Source organism: Mixophyes fleayi, chromosome 2, assembly GCF_038048845.1.
Source record: "Mixophyes fleayi isolate aMixFle1 chromosome 2, aMixFle1.hap1, whole genome shotgun sequence".
Lineage (NCBI taxonomy): Eukaryota > Metazoa > Chordata > Amphibia > Anura > Limnodynastidae > Mixophyes > Mixophyes fleayi.
Genome location: NC_134403.1, coordinates 196,794,343 through 196,810,094, shown reverse-complemented (window position 1 = coordinate 196,810,094; position 15,752 = coordinate 196,794,343). Strand labels below are relative to the sequence as shown.

Here is a 15,752-nt window from a genome sequence, read left to right as displayed (position 1 = left end):
GACTTTTTGAAGTTGAAACACGTCGGTGGTGTCATACAGACTGGGGAGCTTTGATTGCCTGTTACACACGTTCGGTGATTATAACATCGTGATCCCAACCGCTGAAGTCTTCTGTTTTACACCTGATTTCATTGAGCTTGTGACCCGTTCACCTTCTGGTACGGGCAATTGAATCCCGGTCCAATGGATTTTTAATATGTGTTATTAAATTGTGTTTTACGTATTACACAAGCATGTCTTTCTTTCCTTTTTATATTTTATTTACAATTATGTGGAGAGGTGAAGATTGAAATAACGTCTGAACCACATTAGCCGCTGCTAATTCTAACACGGGAATCAGCTGTATTGCGGAGGACTGACATAGAACTCTTTGGGAAAAACTGCAGTATATCATCTGATACAAGTAACTGCTACGTGAACATCGTTTACTACTTGACTGTAAGTTTATTTCTTATAGTCTGCAACCTGAAAAGTTTCAATTTGAGTGTGAAGAATACAACTACCGTTTGAAAGTCAGTGATTGCTTAAATGCCCAGTCAAGTCTCCTGCATTATCTTTGATTCCTTACTGTTCTTTATATGAATGGAATAGATTATTGTCTGTGGGATAACAGTTTAAAATAGCTCTCTCTCTGTATTTTGGATTTATAGAAAACCCAGTAGCGCTGCAACGACTCCCTTAATATCAGTACCTTTCTATCATAGTCAACATTACCTTTTTCAGCAACGATTTGTACTACAGTAGCTCTTCTGTGGGATTGGACCAGACGGCCTAGCCTTCCATCCCCATGCACATCAATGAGCCGTGGGCACCCATGACTCTGTCATGGGTTATTCTTCCTTGGACCACTTTAGGTATGTACATACCACTGCATACCTGGAACACGCCACAAGACCCGCCGTTTCAGAGATACTCTGACCCAGTCTTATAGCCATCACAATTTGGTCCTTGTCAAAGTCGGTCAGATCCTTACGCTTGCCTATTTTTCCTGCTTCTAACACATCAACTTCAATAACTGACTGCATAATCTATCCCACCCCGTCACTGGTGCCATTGTAACAAGATAATCAATATTATTCACTTCACTTGCCAGTGAATTTAATGTTGTGGCTGATTGATGTATACAGTATATACATATATTGTTTTTTTATGTTTTAAGCCAGTCACAACATTAAATTGTACTTGTCATACAGATTTGAAAAATATAAGTTTAACAGTAAAGTAACTGCAGTGTACAGTTATTAGCACACATATTACTGGTAAAATCTTCAACAACATTATACACCTCCCATTCTGTGACACTAATGTGTTAGGAATTATTTAAATTAGCTGTTGGTGAGGGCAGAAGTTCATATGACACTTAAGTGATTATTCAAACCAACCAATGTACAGAAAGCTGGCAGCGAGATTATGTGAAGCTAGTAGTAAACAAACAGCAGATAGTAAATGAATCAATCAGTATGGACTAAGGGGTGTAAGAGCAACAACTAGCAGGCAGCAAGCATTTGAAAATAAAATAACATCACATTGTATCTAACTGTAATGTTAAATGTGGAAAAGATCTGAATGACTGGTGAGAATATAGAATAGATTTAACATTGTGCAATCACTTGAATTCACTGTGACACATCCCATATTGTGCATCTGAAAGATATGATTATGAGCAATTTATGAATAGGAATATCTGGTTAAAAATTACATTGCAATAAAGCTATTTCTTGGACTAACTCTTTCTGGTGAAGGCTAGATGTCAGAATATCATATAAATTAATACATCTGGGCCCTAAAATATAATTAAATGAAAATATAAAAGAAGATCCTTCTTCACTTAAGAGTGCCTTCAATAGAAATACACTTTTCTTCTTCATTTGTGAATATATTCAGGAGAGCATCTCACATAATAAATGAGATACAATCATTTATTGCGGGGTAAAATTCTACTCCAGTATGGGTATACTTTTGTTTTTCATGTGTAGGTAGAGGATGTCACAGGATGTTTATCAGAAGCTCAGTGAACATGCTCCCACCAGTACATGGAATGTACACATTAATATATTTACTGCTACCAAACAGATGACCAACTCCATGATGGCATGTAAAAGGTTAATACAAGAGAAACTATACAGCTATAATACAGTAAATGTAAACAGTTTAGTTCTATGTAGTCTATCCACATATCTATATGTACAGTTGTGTGTAAGTGGTGGGTAGGTTTTAATGCAGTCTTCATCAATATTTGGATAATACTGGCTGGCGTATATTATACCATCTTTCAAAAACTGTTGATTCCCCCAATTCCCCCTAATGCAGAATCCTTCCCAATCACTTTAAGTTGGAGTTAACCCTTCAACTAATTTTTAGGAGATAAATTAAAGATACAAATACAAATTTAGTCAATATATCAGAGCACGAGATATGTCTGTATAGAACTGCCTCAATGTCAAAGCTGCTGGTGCAAAAGCACCAAGACCCAAGGATTCTTCACTGGTAATCAATGAGTTAATCAATCAGAAGACTCCTCAGTTGAAAGTCAGTTTTTAAGAAATCGGATCCCTGGAAAGGCTACTGAAGTTCTCTGTTACAGAATTAATCACCCTGTTTTCAAAGCAGGCTCAGTGCTGTAGGGTAGCTTTGCCCAGGGGACAGGTTGCAGTGCTATGACAGCTGGAAATGTAGACAGACATGTCTTTTCAGAAGCACATATCTGCTGCCATAGAAATAGGTCTGACATTGGTTTATTTCTTAAGCATAACACTACATACAGAGGGGAGTACAAAAACAACTCACACTGAAGCAGAGGTAACTTGACCTTGTTTCAGAGGAGCTTTAAGTTGCATTCATTAAAAAGTCTTAAACCTGGGCTGCAGCACAGTGTACTATCATCATCACCATTTATTAATATAGGGCCACTGATTCCGCAGCGCTGTACAGAGAACTCACTCACATCAGTGTTTCACAGGTACACCTATATAAAATTTATATTTTACCAGGCAGTAACCATTTTCGAGAGAACAGCAACTTGCAATTGACACAACACAACATGAAGCGAGCACTTGTTAGAAAGAATGAGTGTATGTATGACTATTAAAATATTTTGGAGCCTTGCTGACGTCTTGGTTGCAGCTCGATAAATGCCTGGTTTGAGGTCAGCGTGTACAAGTCCTAACAAAACAAAAAAATGTCTTTAATTTTTCTGCTAATACTATTTTTCCCCTCTACTACAAAGGTACTCAACACAAATGTCATTGTATATACAATATTAGCAAAAACACTACCCAAAGCAGTGTTAACAGGCTGTAAGAGACATTGTTCAAGTCTAGAGGAGTATTTACCACAGCTGTGTGTAGAGACTTACTCTGATAATAACTTGAAGTTTCAAAGTCCCTCCAACATGACCCCTTCCACCTGATATTAGAGACTCTACTCTTGAAATTCCTACTTAATTCACTATTAGTTACCTGGGCTAAACTAAATTGATGAAAAATATGTTTTTGTAAACATTAATACAATTAAGACCAGAAAACTACAACTTTAACTATTTTATAATGGAAAAAAGCGGGGGTTTGGAAAGCATGTACTCTGTTGAAAGACTGTACGTGTCCTTTCTTGTGCATTTCATGGGAAGACTTTAACTGACCGTGTTACTCTGCAAAAGTACTGTGGCCCGCGTACCATTACCGTTAGTATGGTCATTTTAAGGAAGATTTCTGCTTCTGGAGAGCTGCAAGCAAAAATCAGTGTTGAAATTATCGTACCAACGGTAAAAATGAGTAGTAACGTTAATAGTGCGTGGGTCACGTTACTTTCTGGAGTAACGTGGTCAATTGAAAAGCATACATTTCAAATTCAGGTTGTTTTTACCTTCAGTCAAAATATTTGCAACAAATAGAAATGTTCAAATGAGAAATTCCTGACTCGCAGAGCTGGTGTCATGGGACCATTCCTCTAGAATGTAAGCTCTCAGATACAGGGTCCACTCAATCACATGCATCATGTTCATCCACTGTCCGTCTACCTCGTATGGCCATTGTCATGTCTTTTGCTGTATTTTGTGGGAGTGCTATGCTATTTGTTCACTCACAGACATGGTATTAGTGCCCATATTTGTATTGTTCGCACATAGCTTATTCTCATTTGTATCTAATATTGCTCTCATGTGTAATTGCATTCATGTATTGGCTATTATGCTTAATCATTTTCATGCTTCTGTTCATGCTTTTTATATTCATGTATGTAAGGGTAAGGGACTGGGGCAAGGAATAATGTAAATGTTTAAATAGTGTCAAAACATGGTGCATAAATATTTTGCAGCTACATAAATGAGATAAATAGTAACAGTAATAATAATAATAATAATAATAATAACTACTATGATAATAATAGCACCACCAGTAATCTAGGCCATTCAAACAAATGGCATCAATCACATGACAAGTCTGATGCCTGTTACTGTGAGCCAAAGCATAGCAAGTCCCACTGCAGCCAGAGTAACTGAAGAAAATGCCAGCTCAAATGCTCTCAAATATAGCATACACAGAACAGAATTGTGCCAAAAGATAATGAGAGATGTTAATAAACACTACTGCAAAAAAAAAGAGGAGATGTTGCTTATAGTAGACATTTCGATTTCTACATTTTCTAGTGCAGTTTAGACATTGAAAGCAAACATTCAATTGGCTGATATGGGCAACACTTTTCCTTTACACTAGTTTTCAGAAATCTTCGTCAGTTGACTAAATGGTTAATATGTAATCAAGTAACAATAGTGATATGAAAGTTTAATATTTTAATGTTAATAAAACAAAAACATCTCTCATTGTATAAGCACAAGTGACCACTTGCTTGATAGAAGCTGCCACAATTGAAGTTTTTGCTGAATGTACAAAAAGCGCCTTCAGATCAGAACAATTGTGCAATAGCACCAGCAATTTACGTAGCGCTGTACAACACAACACATGCATGGGAGGACACATACAGACCAATTTTAAAGGTAGAGAGGGAGCCTACATCTGAGAGCTGAAGCAAAAAATGGAGCAGAGACATATGGTTAGGGATGGGGGCAGTAAAATGGTGGCTGAAGTTTTATAAGGGGAGTTTGAATGGGAGATGAAGTATAGATAGCCTGGGATCACATGAAGTATGAAAAGCTAAGGAGAGCCCAAGCATGGTAATACATTCCATCAGCAAGGTACAGCCCTAGATATCTTGAAGACAAACATAAGAAAAGGAGGAAAAGCAGAAGAAGAATAAAACCAAAAAGAGAACAGTTCAGTTATTTGAATTGTATTAGAAGATGACAAAAAATATGCAGGAATGGGGTATAGTGATGAATAACTTTTCAAATTTAATTTGGCATTAAATCATGCTCTTTGTGGGTGGGTAAGCACTGTAGGAAGCACTTATTGAATATATTATACTACTGGAATTCTTCAGTCCTTTATTCTTGTGCATTAAATTACAGTGGACATGTCATCTACACACAATAAGGGCAGCTATTTTGTGGGCTGAACTTATATTTATAAAAATGTGGACTATTAATTCACTAGGAAGTAGGAACCAGTGGCTTATCATATTAGGCAGACAGTGCTCAGTGATGTCACTGTTTCCTAGCACATTGATAGGCTGCTTACTGATTCATGGATGCCTTCTATGTGTGTTAAGCACAGATCCACTTTAACTTGCGCCTGCACAACCAGGTTTACCAAAGGGGGCAGCACCTGACTTAGTGCATATAAATAGGGGATGCTGTAGTAGAACATTGAAGAACTGCAATACTGAATAGAATTTATAATGACAAAATAGGTTTTATTTATTACTAAAAAGAATGCAAATGTGTTCAAGGCAGATGTTACTTTTATGCAATTAGTTAAAAGAGACAGGAAGAAAGTAGAGAGCCGAAGAGGAGTATTAATGAAACACAAAGGAGGACATTAGATGATAATGTCAGTAGATACAGAGGAAATAGAGAGCTTTAAGGTTACCAACCATAAAGAGGAAAGGTAGTAAATACAGTCACAGAGAATCCTGACAGTGACAAAAAGGTATAAGGAATCACCAAATAATTGCAGAATTAAACAGTCTGGCATAGAGGTGGTGGTGTTAGGATTATGGGTGAACAGAAAAGTCTAACTAGGGATGTGTCCACTTTAAAAGTCAAGGTCAATCACTTGGTTACTGTCATAGATTCAGATGGAGCCAGAATTTGAAGAAAATAGTGTGTTGTGTGCTTGGTTGTAGCGACATCCACTGTACACAAAATAAACTAATGGGATTCAGCAAGAATACTGGTTTAGTGTCTACCAACAATGACGCATACATGTTCTGGAAATCTGACCAATATCCCTGTATGGAACAAACACACAGAGATCCCCCAGCACACTGCTATAACAGATCTGCCATTTCTACTGTAGATAAAAATGCAAAAGTCTTTGTTGCACACATTTGCAAATGTATGTTTAAGCCATCCGCCACGCCAAGGCGCTTTTGCTAATAGGATGGTCCTACTCTAAACAATGAGAGTCCCATATATTTGGGCCATACATATGTGTTTTTAAATTGAGAGTCAACTTACCAAAGAGGTACCCCAGAAGCCTCCAAATAGCAATCCAATGTCAGCACTCCCCCTATTAGCAAATGCGCCGTGGAGAGGCGGGTGGCTTTAACGTACATTTGTAAATGTGTGCAACTGAGACTTTTGCATTTTTATTTACAGTAGAAATAGCAGATCTGTTGCTGGCTATAGCAGTGTGATGGGGGATCTCTGTGTGTTTGTTCCTTTTAGGATAACCCCACCCTTTCACACACCTGCCTATAAATTGACTCTGTAGCCTATAAATTGATTGAGCAACTTTCACTTCTTTACAATATCCCTGTATGTGTGGGACAGATATTTAGAACTATGTTGACCTAGAGGGTAGTATGAAACACAGGACCAAAAAGAGAAGCTGGTCAGATTACATGGGCTTCAAAATGTGAAAATAAAAATGAAAGGGTAGCAACAATAGAAATATGCAGCATGAAGTTACCAGTCACTTTATCTCATTCCATGTTTTCGTATACATATGTATCATTAGGAAGCAATACAGAAGTCATGAGCGATTTGTTTTTTTTCCCTTACTTCAGTATATACAAGAGCAAATTGCTATTAAAAAGTAAATGGTATCATTTAGTACATGTGGTGTGTTGTCATTTTAGGTTTCAATAAAAGTGTATAGTGTACCAACTACAATACAATAATGTAGGTTTTTGATACGGAAACAGTTACAAACACCAGTCTGTCCACATAAAAACAACAACCAGAGAAATGAAACATTAAAATCCATCTTACCTTTGAAATTAGCTCATCGTGATTTGCCAGGTGAGCTCTGCAATGGATGCAACTGTATGTTCTGTGACATGATGGCAGGTAGGCCTGAAACGTTTTGGACCTCGTCATCTTCACCATTGGAGCCACTGACCGTTGAGTAAACTCTGGAGTGGCCCACGAGGCGCTCCCGCAGGAAGGATCGCACGGGAAACACCGGAAGACACAGGTAAAGGCCGTGGTTTGGCAGGTTACGGGTGTGGGGGCAGGCTCCACACTCTGAGGAATGCACTAATTTTTGTTAGTGTGTCCGGAAACCAATAAAATCTCCAATGACCTGTAAAAAAAAAAAAAAAAAGATTGCATCAGTTGTTTTGGATGGGAAATAATAAAAACTGAATCAAAAGATGGAGAGCCTAAAGATGGAGTTCACAAGATCAATATTCATTAAATCCATGATTCCAAATGAATAAATCACCAATCATCACACATAAATCAGATGAAGATATGCATGGAAAGACTTCAGGTGATTTACCTGTATTATGTTGGCCTCTTCCTGTTAAGTTCCTGTCAAGTGTAGTGCTACAATTTTACAGAGGTTCAATCTTAAAACCATATTATACAGTAAAATCAAAACTATTTTTTTTTAAATTAATAAATACTAAAAATTTGCTAGCTTGTTCATTATTTCATATTGAGACAAATCACTCCAGGATACCTACTGACATTTGTTTGCTCTGAGTAGTTAGATAGAGTTATTTGAATGTTAAAATTTGAAGAAGAAGAGAAGCGATCACATGTCGCTCTAGCGCATACCTCCCGATTGTCTCCATTTAGGAGGGATAGTCCAGATTTGATGGGATTGCCCCACAAGTTGTAAAGTTTGTCCTGACTGGTGAGAAGTGCTCCTGGCATGCGCAGAAATTAAAGGATAATTTTCGTGGATGGAATGGAGGACAGGCTATGGCCCAGTGATTTAATAAATAGGTCCCACACACACACCTCACTGAAATTTAAAAGTGGTCAACTAATTTGATTAGTTAGGGCTGAGCCTTGGAAAAGATAGGAGCAGTTCTCGGGGCTCTGGCTTTCTTTCCAAGTGCAGCAACATTGGCAAAATCAAGTAACTAAGCTCAGGTTACAGAAAGTAGGTTACATTGGTCATGTTGGAAGTTATGCAAGTGTTCTGTAATAACAAAAAATACTAATAGTAATAAAAAGAATGTATGCACACATGTTATTCTGCACAAGATTTTTGTTCTTGTATAATTGCCATGGTAATGCAAGCAAGTGGACAGGTAGGTAATTATCTCAGGTCACCTTTTGTTGCCGACACCTGGAGACAGCTGTACAGCACCAGATTTACAATAAGGCTTTAAGAGGTTTAATAGGGCCGTGATACCTGCATTAATGAATGGGAGCTGTTACACAGATTTGTGTGTGGAAAAATGCTGTAGTTAAAAACCTCAAGACATATGTAAGGAACGCACGGTTAAAAATTAAGAATGTTTCATTAAAGGTGATAATGGAGGCCAAAACAGGGGCTAGGGGCCCTCTACCTCATGCCCTCAATAACAGGAGTGTAGTTGAGCATTTAACCCAGCATCAGTGACCACTTGACTGCTTCCTGCTTCTGCTAAAGTTAGTGCACACAGAGTTCACACTGCATCAAGCATTTCAGCATCATAACTGAGCACTTCTGTGACATAGTATCACCACCAGGACAACCACAAAGAGGAGGGGAGGGCACGGAGACAGAAGGGAGAGCCAATGCAGCCCACCCTAGCCTGACACCACTGGATTTACATCAGACTTATTTGCGATGACAATAAGGGAAACTTATTAAAAGTGCTTTGTGATGCTGCCAGGTATTTCTTGCTTAACTTAAAAGTGTAAGAAAATAGAAAAATTGTTAAACTTAACAGAAACACAACAACAAAACAAAACTTTAGGAGTGCAGGGTACATTGTGTTCATGGACATGCTTTCCACACCATTGTCATTGCCCTTGAATATGATACACAGACACAGCCTCTGAATACAATTTTATCCAACGCACAGAGAACAGCAGAGCTGTTGTATTCATGTGCATCAATGGTACAAAAACATGGTTGAAAAGCACAGATGAAAGCCCAAAATCAATGAATCTGGTAAAACATAGCAGAAGAACATGCATAAACCAATATGTGTAAAGCAACCGAAGGTGGAATATCCATTTAAAAATAATACTCTGTATATATAAATACATAGTTATTTAGGCAGATAAGATCATTTGCAGAGCACAATGCAAAAAATAAATAAAAAGCTTTAATGCCACAATGAACTTGCGCAAGTACGCTTAGATTTCTGCCAAATGGCATGGTCTGGTGAGCAAGAGGGATGTTAGCAGAGAAGCCAAAGACTTAGCAGGCTGAGAGGAGACCGCTAGGCTGGATATACCCTACAGGTTTTTTTAGCCAATTATCGGGCTAAACACCCGATAAATGGCCGTTTGGCCTGATATTTCTTTAATGTGTATACCTGCACGATGAACGACAGTTGTTCCAACGTACCAATAATCGTTTCATTTGATTGTTTAACAGAACTATGAATCTCGTTCCAAACACCTACTGATCCTGCAGTGTGTAGGAAGTCACAACCATTTGCTCGACCAACTGCTGATAGTTTCTCAATCAGAGTCTCCTTTGTGGGCGTGTATATTTAAATTTATTATGTTGTCTCTACCTCTCCAACGTGGTGCGGTGTCAGAATGTCAGTGAAATCGGATTGATGTGCTTTTAACGGAGAAGCAATAATAAACCTGTTTACATGCTCCATATCACATTTATCTGTTCCTGTATGCAAGTGTACACAACATGTATTATGACAATACATAGTCTCATTAAAAGTATAATTCATTTCCTCATGTGACTTGTGTCCCATCTATTTGACTTCAGATTCTATTTAATGGTTTATAAAATACAATGCCATAATATTTATATATTTTTTTATTGTACATATGGCCAGTAAAACCTCTGTGTATAGGACTCTATTACAGTAATGTGTGAGCAGCGAGTAATTTATATAGATGTGTATTGCACATGTCTCCTTGTATAATTATACAAGTGTCCATCCTGTCTGGACCAAAAGAACAGAGCTATGTACTGTATAGATGTGTATTGCATATGTCACCTTGGATAATTTTCCACCTGCATCCAACCTGTACATCTCCCAAAGACCATAGATGTGTATTGGGCATGTTAATTGTTTTTTCCTGTATTTGAAGTTTATCTTTCTTGCAAGTGCACCAATTAAAACCACAACATTGTTATCAATAGCATTTATTTTTAAACAATATCCACTGAAATGGATATAAACCAGAAAAAAAAAAAATAATAAAAAAAATTAAAAAAAAATAAATCAGCAGAACTTCGTAATCAACAAACATATTTAACGTTTAACCTGGCTTCTGCATTATAACACATTACTCTCTCATATATTTAAAACAATTCCAGGTAATTTTCCCTCCGTTTATGAACCTTTTGCTTTCAATTCTTTAAAATATTCTTTCAGCTCTTCCATCTTCTCGACCACACCCTTCCCATCACCGGAAGTACTATTCATATTGGTGTGTGTTGCATCCTTCTCTCCTTCCGAGCTGTTGTCAGATATGACGATGGTATCTATATGAGGAAAGGATACATATTTTAAATTATGTTTAACAAAGAAACGGAACACTACATCGTTTTTATTAGTACTAGAAGGACTACTACCATTTGCTCGCCCTGGACACTGCTTGAAATCACTTTATGCTGATGCCCCTCTTGGGTCTGGTCAGGGCATGCTGCCGCGCTGGTCTGAAATATAGATGCATATTAAAAAAAAAAAAAAAAAGCAACGAACCAGGGTGTCCCTTACGTTTTCTTCAATTTTGTAACAGATTTTAATTACCTTCTTTAGGTGCCTCTATTTTTGCTCCAATTCCTATCTTTGTGACTTCTTTTATAGTCGCATCAGCATCTTACATTTTAACTTTTTCTTTAGCTACGCAGCACAACTCATCCTGCATTCTTCTTTCTATAAATAGATGTCAAACCTTTACTGATCATACTAATTGTATTGTTATTAATGACTAACACCATTTACTAACTAGTTTTGAACATTTTTCATACTCACTTTTTTAAATGTTCATTCTGATTCTCAAAAGCCTTCTTTGCCCTTTTTTTTTTTTTTTTTTTTTTTAAGGTCTCACCAAGCCATCACCACTTTGTTAACTTTGTCTAGGCGTAGATTTATAGCTGAATGAAACATTCTCAACCTGTTGCTCAAAATACCAAACACATTTTCCACCACGCTCCTAGATCTTGACACCCTATAATTAAAGATCCTCTTTTCTGTTGACAGATTTTGTGGAGAAGGTTTTAATACTTTGGTGTGTAGAGCAATCGCTTCATCAGCTAAAAATACAAAATTTGGTCCATATTTCATGTTGGCAAATTAAGTTCCTTGTTTTTAAGTTTGGCATGGAAAGGAGTCTGCTCTAATGCCCTGCCATCTGACACATTACCATTTTTTCCCAATGTGTACAAATAGGAATTCATAGTTGGCATCCACTATGGCCATCAGAATAATGCTGAAGAATCCTTTATAGTTGTAGTGATAGGATCCATTTTTTGAGGGTGCCATAACTCTAACATGTTTGGCATGCCACCGCCACAATGTGGGAAATTTCAAAGACTTTCAAAATCTTCCGCAATAATTTGCCATTGCTCAACCGTTGCAGGAAACAGAAAGAGAAAAATTGTCAAATGTTACATTAGTGCAGGCATGTAATGCTATACTAACTAGTTTACATTCCGTTTTCATTACACAGCTTGCTGTCGTACCTGAAGCCGCAATCTCTGATGTGGTAGAGCACCAAGGCACACCAACGCATGCCAGCCAGCTGACAGTCAGGACATAATAGATCTACCCACACAGCCAGAAGGCAATCTTGAGCAAAGTGATTCACTCACACGCACGACGAATTTGATTTGCTAGGAGCAACTCTCGCAAGTAAAATGAGAAATGCAGAGATGGAATGTTTGGTGTATGACATAGTTTGTAGTTCAACAAGGGGGGAAACTGTCACCAGACACTGTATTAACACAATCCCCCCAAACACAGGAGCAGAGACATTTCAGGCCGGCCCAATCATATACCTTTCGGCCACTACTACTCCACATGCAACAACCAGTCATGGGAGGACAATCTGTTACCCCGGCATCCTACAGAACTTCTATACCTATGGATAGAACAAGTATGCTGCAGTATACAGGGAGTCCATTACCATTTGAAAACAGTGAACATTTTCAATACGGACAACTGTGACACCTGTTTTTTTTATTTGGTTTTCTTATATTTTATATACTTTTTGTGTGCACGATTTATGTTAAAATATTTGTTCTGCTTCCCCTTCTTCTGCCCATCTCTGGTCTGCACACCAGAGATGGGTCTCATACCCCTGCAGACCCAAATCAAGCTTTGCCCTCAATTCTCAAATATTTGTTCCGCTTTCCCATTTTCAACCCATCCGTGATGAGCAAAGATGGGTTCCATATCCCGACAGCATATAGGCAAAAAGCAGTGCTTATACATCTCTACAGTTTTTTGTACTGTATATTTTGTTTGGGTGGTTTATAATATGTTTAGTTTCTATTTTAATAAAAATATATTTTTTAGATTAAATTAAATTTTATTTATTTTACCAACCTTCATATATTGTGCACACAGAACTTTTACGATAGCATCACAGGTCTCAGGTATGATCAAACCCACAGCTTGCAGTGAAATTGCTGTGCTGTCCTGGCCAAAAATCTCAGAGTAACAACCGATCTCTGCTCTGCAGATATGGGTCTTCTTAAATGGGTGTCCTTCAGGATCAGGGGGGGTGACTAGTTGGAGCAGTTCCTGGAATGTGGGTTCCTCATCCTCAGGATATTCCTGAAGTCATCAGGGTTGTTGTATGGTATCTCCTGTAGCAGGCGCATATGAGAGAATGAGTCTCTCCTCTGGAACCATTCTTTAGTCCAACAGGTCCAATTCTTTCTTCTTTACCTCCGGGTCTGTGCTTGCAGTGTTCTTGCCATAGCGAGTAGCAAAAGTCCATAAGCTGTTGTTGTTATGTGTACGTTATATTAAAATAAATCGTAAATGTGCAGTTGCGAACGAACATACCCTTTAAACAAAGATGTGTTATAGAATGAATGGCAATGACGTATTTACTGTTCCTGAATCTGAGTTTGTGGGAGTATTTTTGCCAATAATGTTCAGCCCTTTAAATGTCTTAGGCATATCACTGCCAGGAGTCCATATACCATTTCAGTGTGTACAGAATTACAATCTTTAGACGACGTTATGCCAGACAAAAATCGCTAGCCGGACGGTTAATCGGGCAAAAATCGTTTAAAACGTGTATAGTATGTACACATGAATCTACCAACCAATCGGAATTTCAGTTGTAGGTAAAATCGTTATAGATAACAAATTGGTCAAAAAATTCTGTAGCGTGTACCCAGCCTTAAGCAGAGAAGAAGATCCTTGTAACTGGTGCACACAGTTTTGCATAGCAAGTATTATTGAAAGCAGATAAAAGGGTAGTGTCGCGGTTCCGCGTCACAATTCTGCGACAGGAGTGGTAAGGAACGGTAACCAGGCCGGAGCTAATATTACTCCCAGTAAGGCGCGGAGTTTAACAAGGGAGAGGTATTCGCCAGGGCCAGTCGCAAGGCGGTTTGGACTTAGTTGCACCCCCTTGCAGGTCGCGGCCCCTACTGGAAGCGACCAGTTGAGATATGAGAGAGATAAGTCACAAGAGCAGCAGGTTACTCACGAATAGCAAAGATGTGTTACGGGATGTAGCCAGCAGGTTATGCAGGAGCAGAGAAGTGCAGTAGAGTGTCAGCTGTTTACCACTGGAGTGGCGGCAGGATTTCTATTCAGCAGTCAACAGGACTCACGAATGGTAATGATGAACTCGCAGGATATAGCCAACAAGTTATGCAGAACACGAGGAAGTGCTGTAGAGTGTCAGCTCTGCGGACAACTGTTTACCATTGGAGTGGCGGCAGGATTTCTATTTAGCAGGACTCGCGAATGAGCATTCAGCCAGTAGTTAGTCAGCTTTTTGGACGAGGAGTAGACTAGGAGCCAGGAACCCATGTAAGGTACATGAAGATCGGGCACTGAGAACAGGGAGGAAGTGCCTTTTAAACTTTGGAGCCAAAACTCCAACCAATAGGGAAAGGGAGAGAGAAATTGACAGGTCAAAGAAAAGATGGCAGAGCCCAGCCCGGACGGAGCGGATGGCAGGAGCAGGTAAGTAAGCCGGGGATCGGGGCATATACCCGATTACCCGGCACGTGATAGGTAGAGAGGGAACATTTTACAAGCGAGATTCTAGCTGTGTACAGCAAACTTGACTACGCAAAAAGATCTGAAAACTGCACCACCTGAGACCTTGCACCAACTCAGACTTTTAATGGGATCAATTTTATGCTTCCATGTTTTTCCTTCAGAGGGTGATGACGTTAATAGTGTAATTCCTCAGTGCTCTACTCATTACCCTCTGTCTGGCCCTAACTTTTAGGAGATTGTCAGATTCTTCTGCAATTTATGGGATATCACAACCTATTTCGGGTATCTCCCTTATGGGAGAGTTGGCTAATATATTGCAAATGACAAAATCTCCACATTTCTGTGTTTCATTTGACACAATACCCAGGTATTGTGTCAAATGAACTTTGCTTGCTTGATATTAAATGTTCCACATAAAGTAATTGCTTTGATGATGGCTTAAATTTACATTTACTAGCTTGGCTTGAAGCCACATACACCATACTAGCCATTATCTACTCCACTGCTATGTGTGAGATATGAGCATTATTATCTCACTACACACAGAACACAGTGATATTGTATGTAATTATTCAATGCTCACTGGGAGGTTTAATGAAATGGTCTGAAAATCCATCCAATATCTTTAAGCTATTAATGTATGTGTTTATTTATTCATTGTCCTTGTGGAGTTGCTGATAGCAGCTGTTAGAGCACTTTCTTCTTATCTTTCTTTGGCTAAATATAATAATACCACAGAGGTCCAGAGTAGTTTAATAATTGTGAATGCAATTTAGAAGGGAAACAGACTGCATTGCAGTAAAGCCTGTGTACATGTCACATGTAAATCCCTTTTGGGGGAAAAAACAAAAATAAAACAAAACAAAAAAACAGAAAACAGTTACCAAGCTCACCTATATCACAGCTGGCAACAGTCTGTAAATCAGTGATATTACAGACATCCAGAAAACGTACTCAATTTTTTGCTTATCTTTCCTTAATGAATCAGGCCCTTCATTGATACAATACAGTTCACCCCATGTGCGGTATATATAGAGCAGTTTTCTAATGCTCTGGCCAATCAGAGGCAAGTTGCT

General features: G+C 38.4%; 1 protein-coding gene across 3 annotated transcripts in view; it reads right to left on the bottom strand.

The window, feature by feature from the left end:
- Positions 1-15,752, bottom strand: part of YPEL2 (yippee like 2) — a 60,791-nt gene that overhangs the window by 37,374 nt on the left and 7,665 nt on the right. Inside the window, exons 1-5 of one of the 3 annotated variants that reach the window (XM_075195289.1) lie at positions 11,458-14,189; positions 11,233-11,358; positions 11,055-11,138; positions 10,821-10,964; positions 7,328-7,640 (exon numbers count right to left, since the gene is read on the bottom strand). In XM_075195289.1, the coding sequence (XP_075051390.1) occupies positions 7,328-7,444 (117 nt within the window). In that variant the 5' untranslated portion in view covers positions 7,445-7,640; positions 10,821-10,964; positions 11,055-11,138; positions 11,233-11,358; positions 11,458-14,189. Of the gene's footprint in view, positions 1-7,327; positions 7,641-10,820; positions 10,965-11,054; positions 11,139-11,232; positions 11,359-11,457; positions 14,190-15,752 lie in introns of those variants that run through there. The other 2 variants (XM_075195290.1, XM_075195288.1) reach the window with 2 other exon arrangements.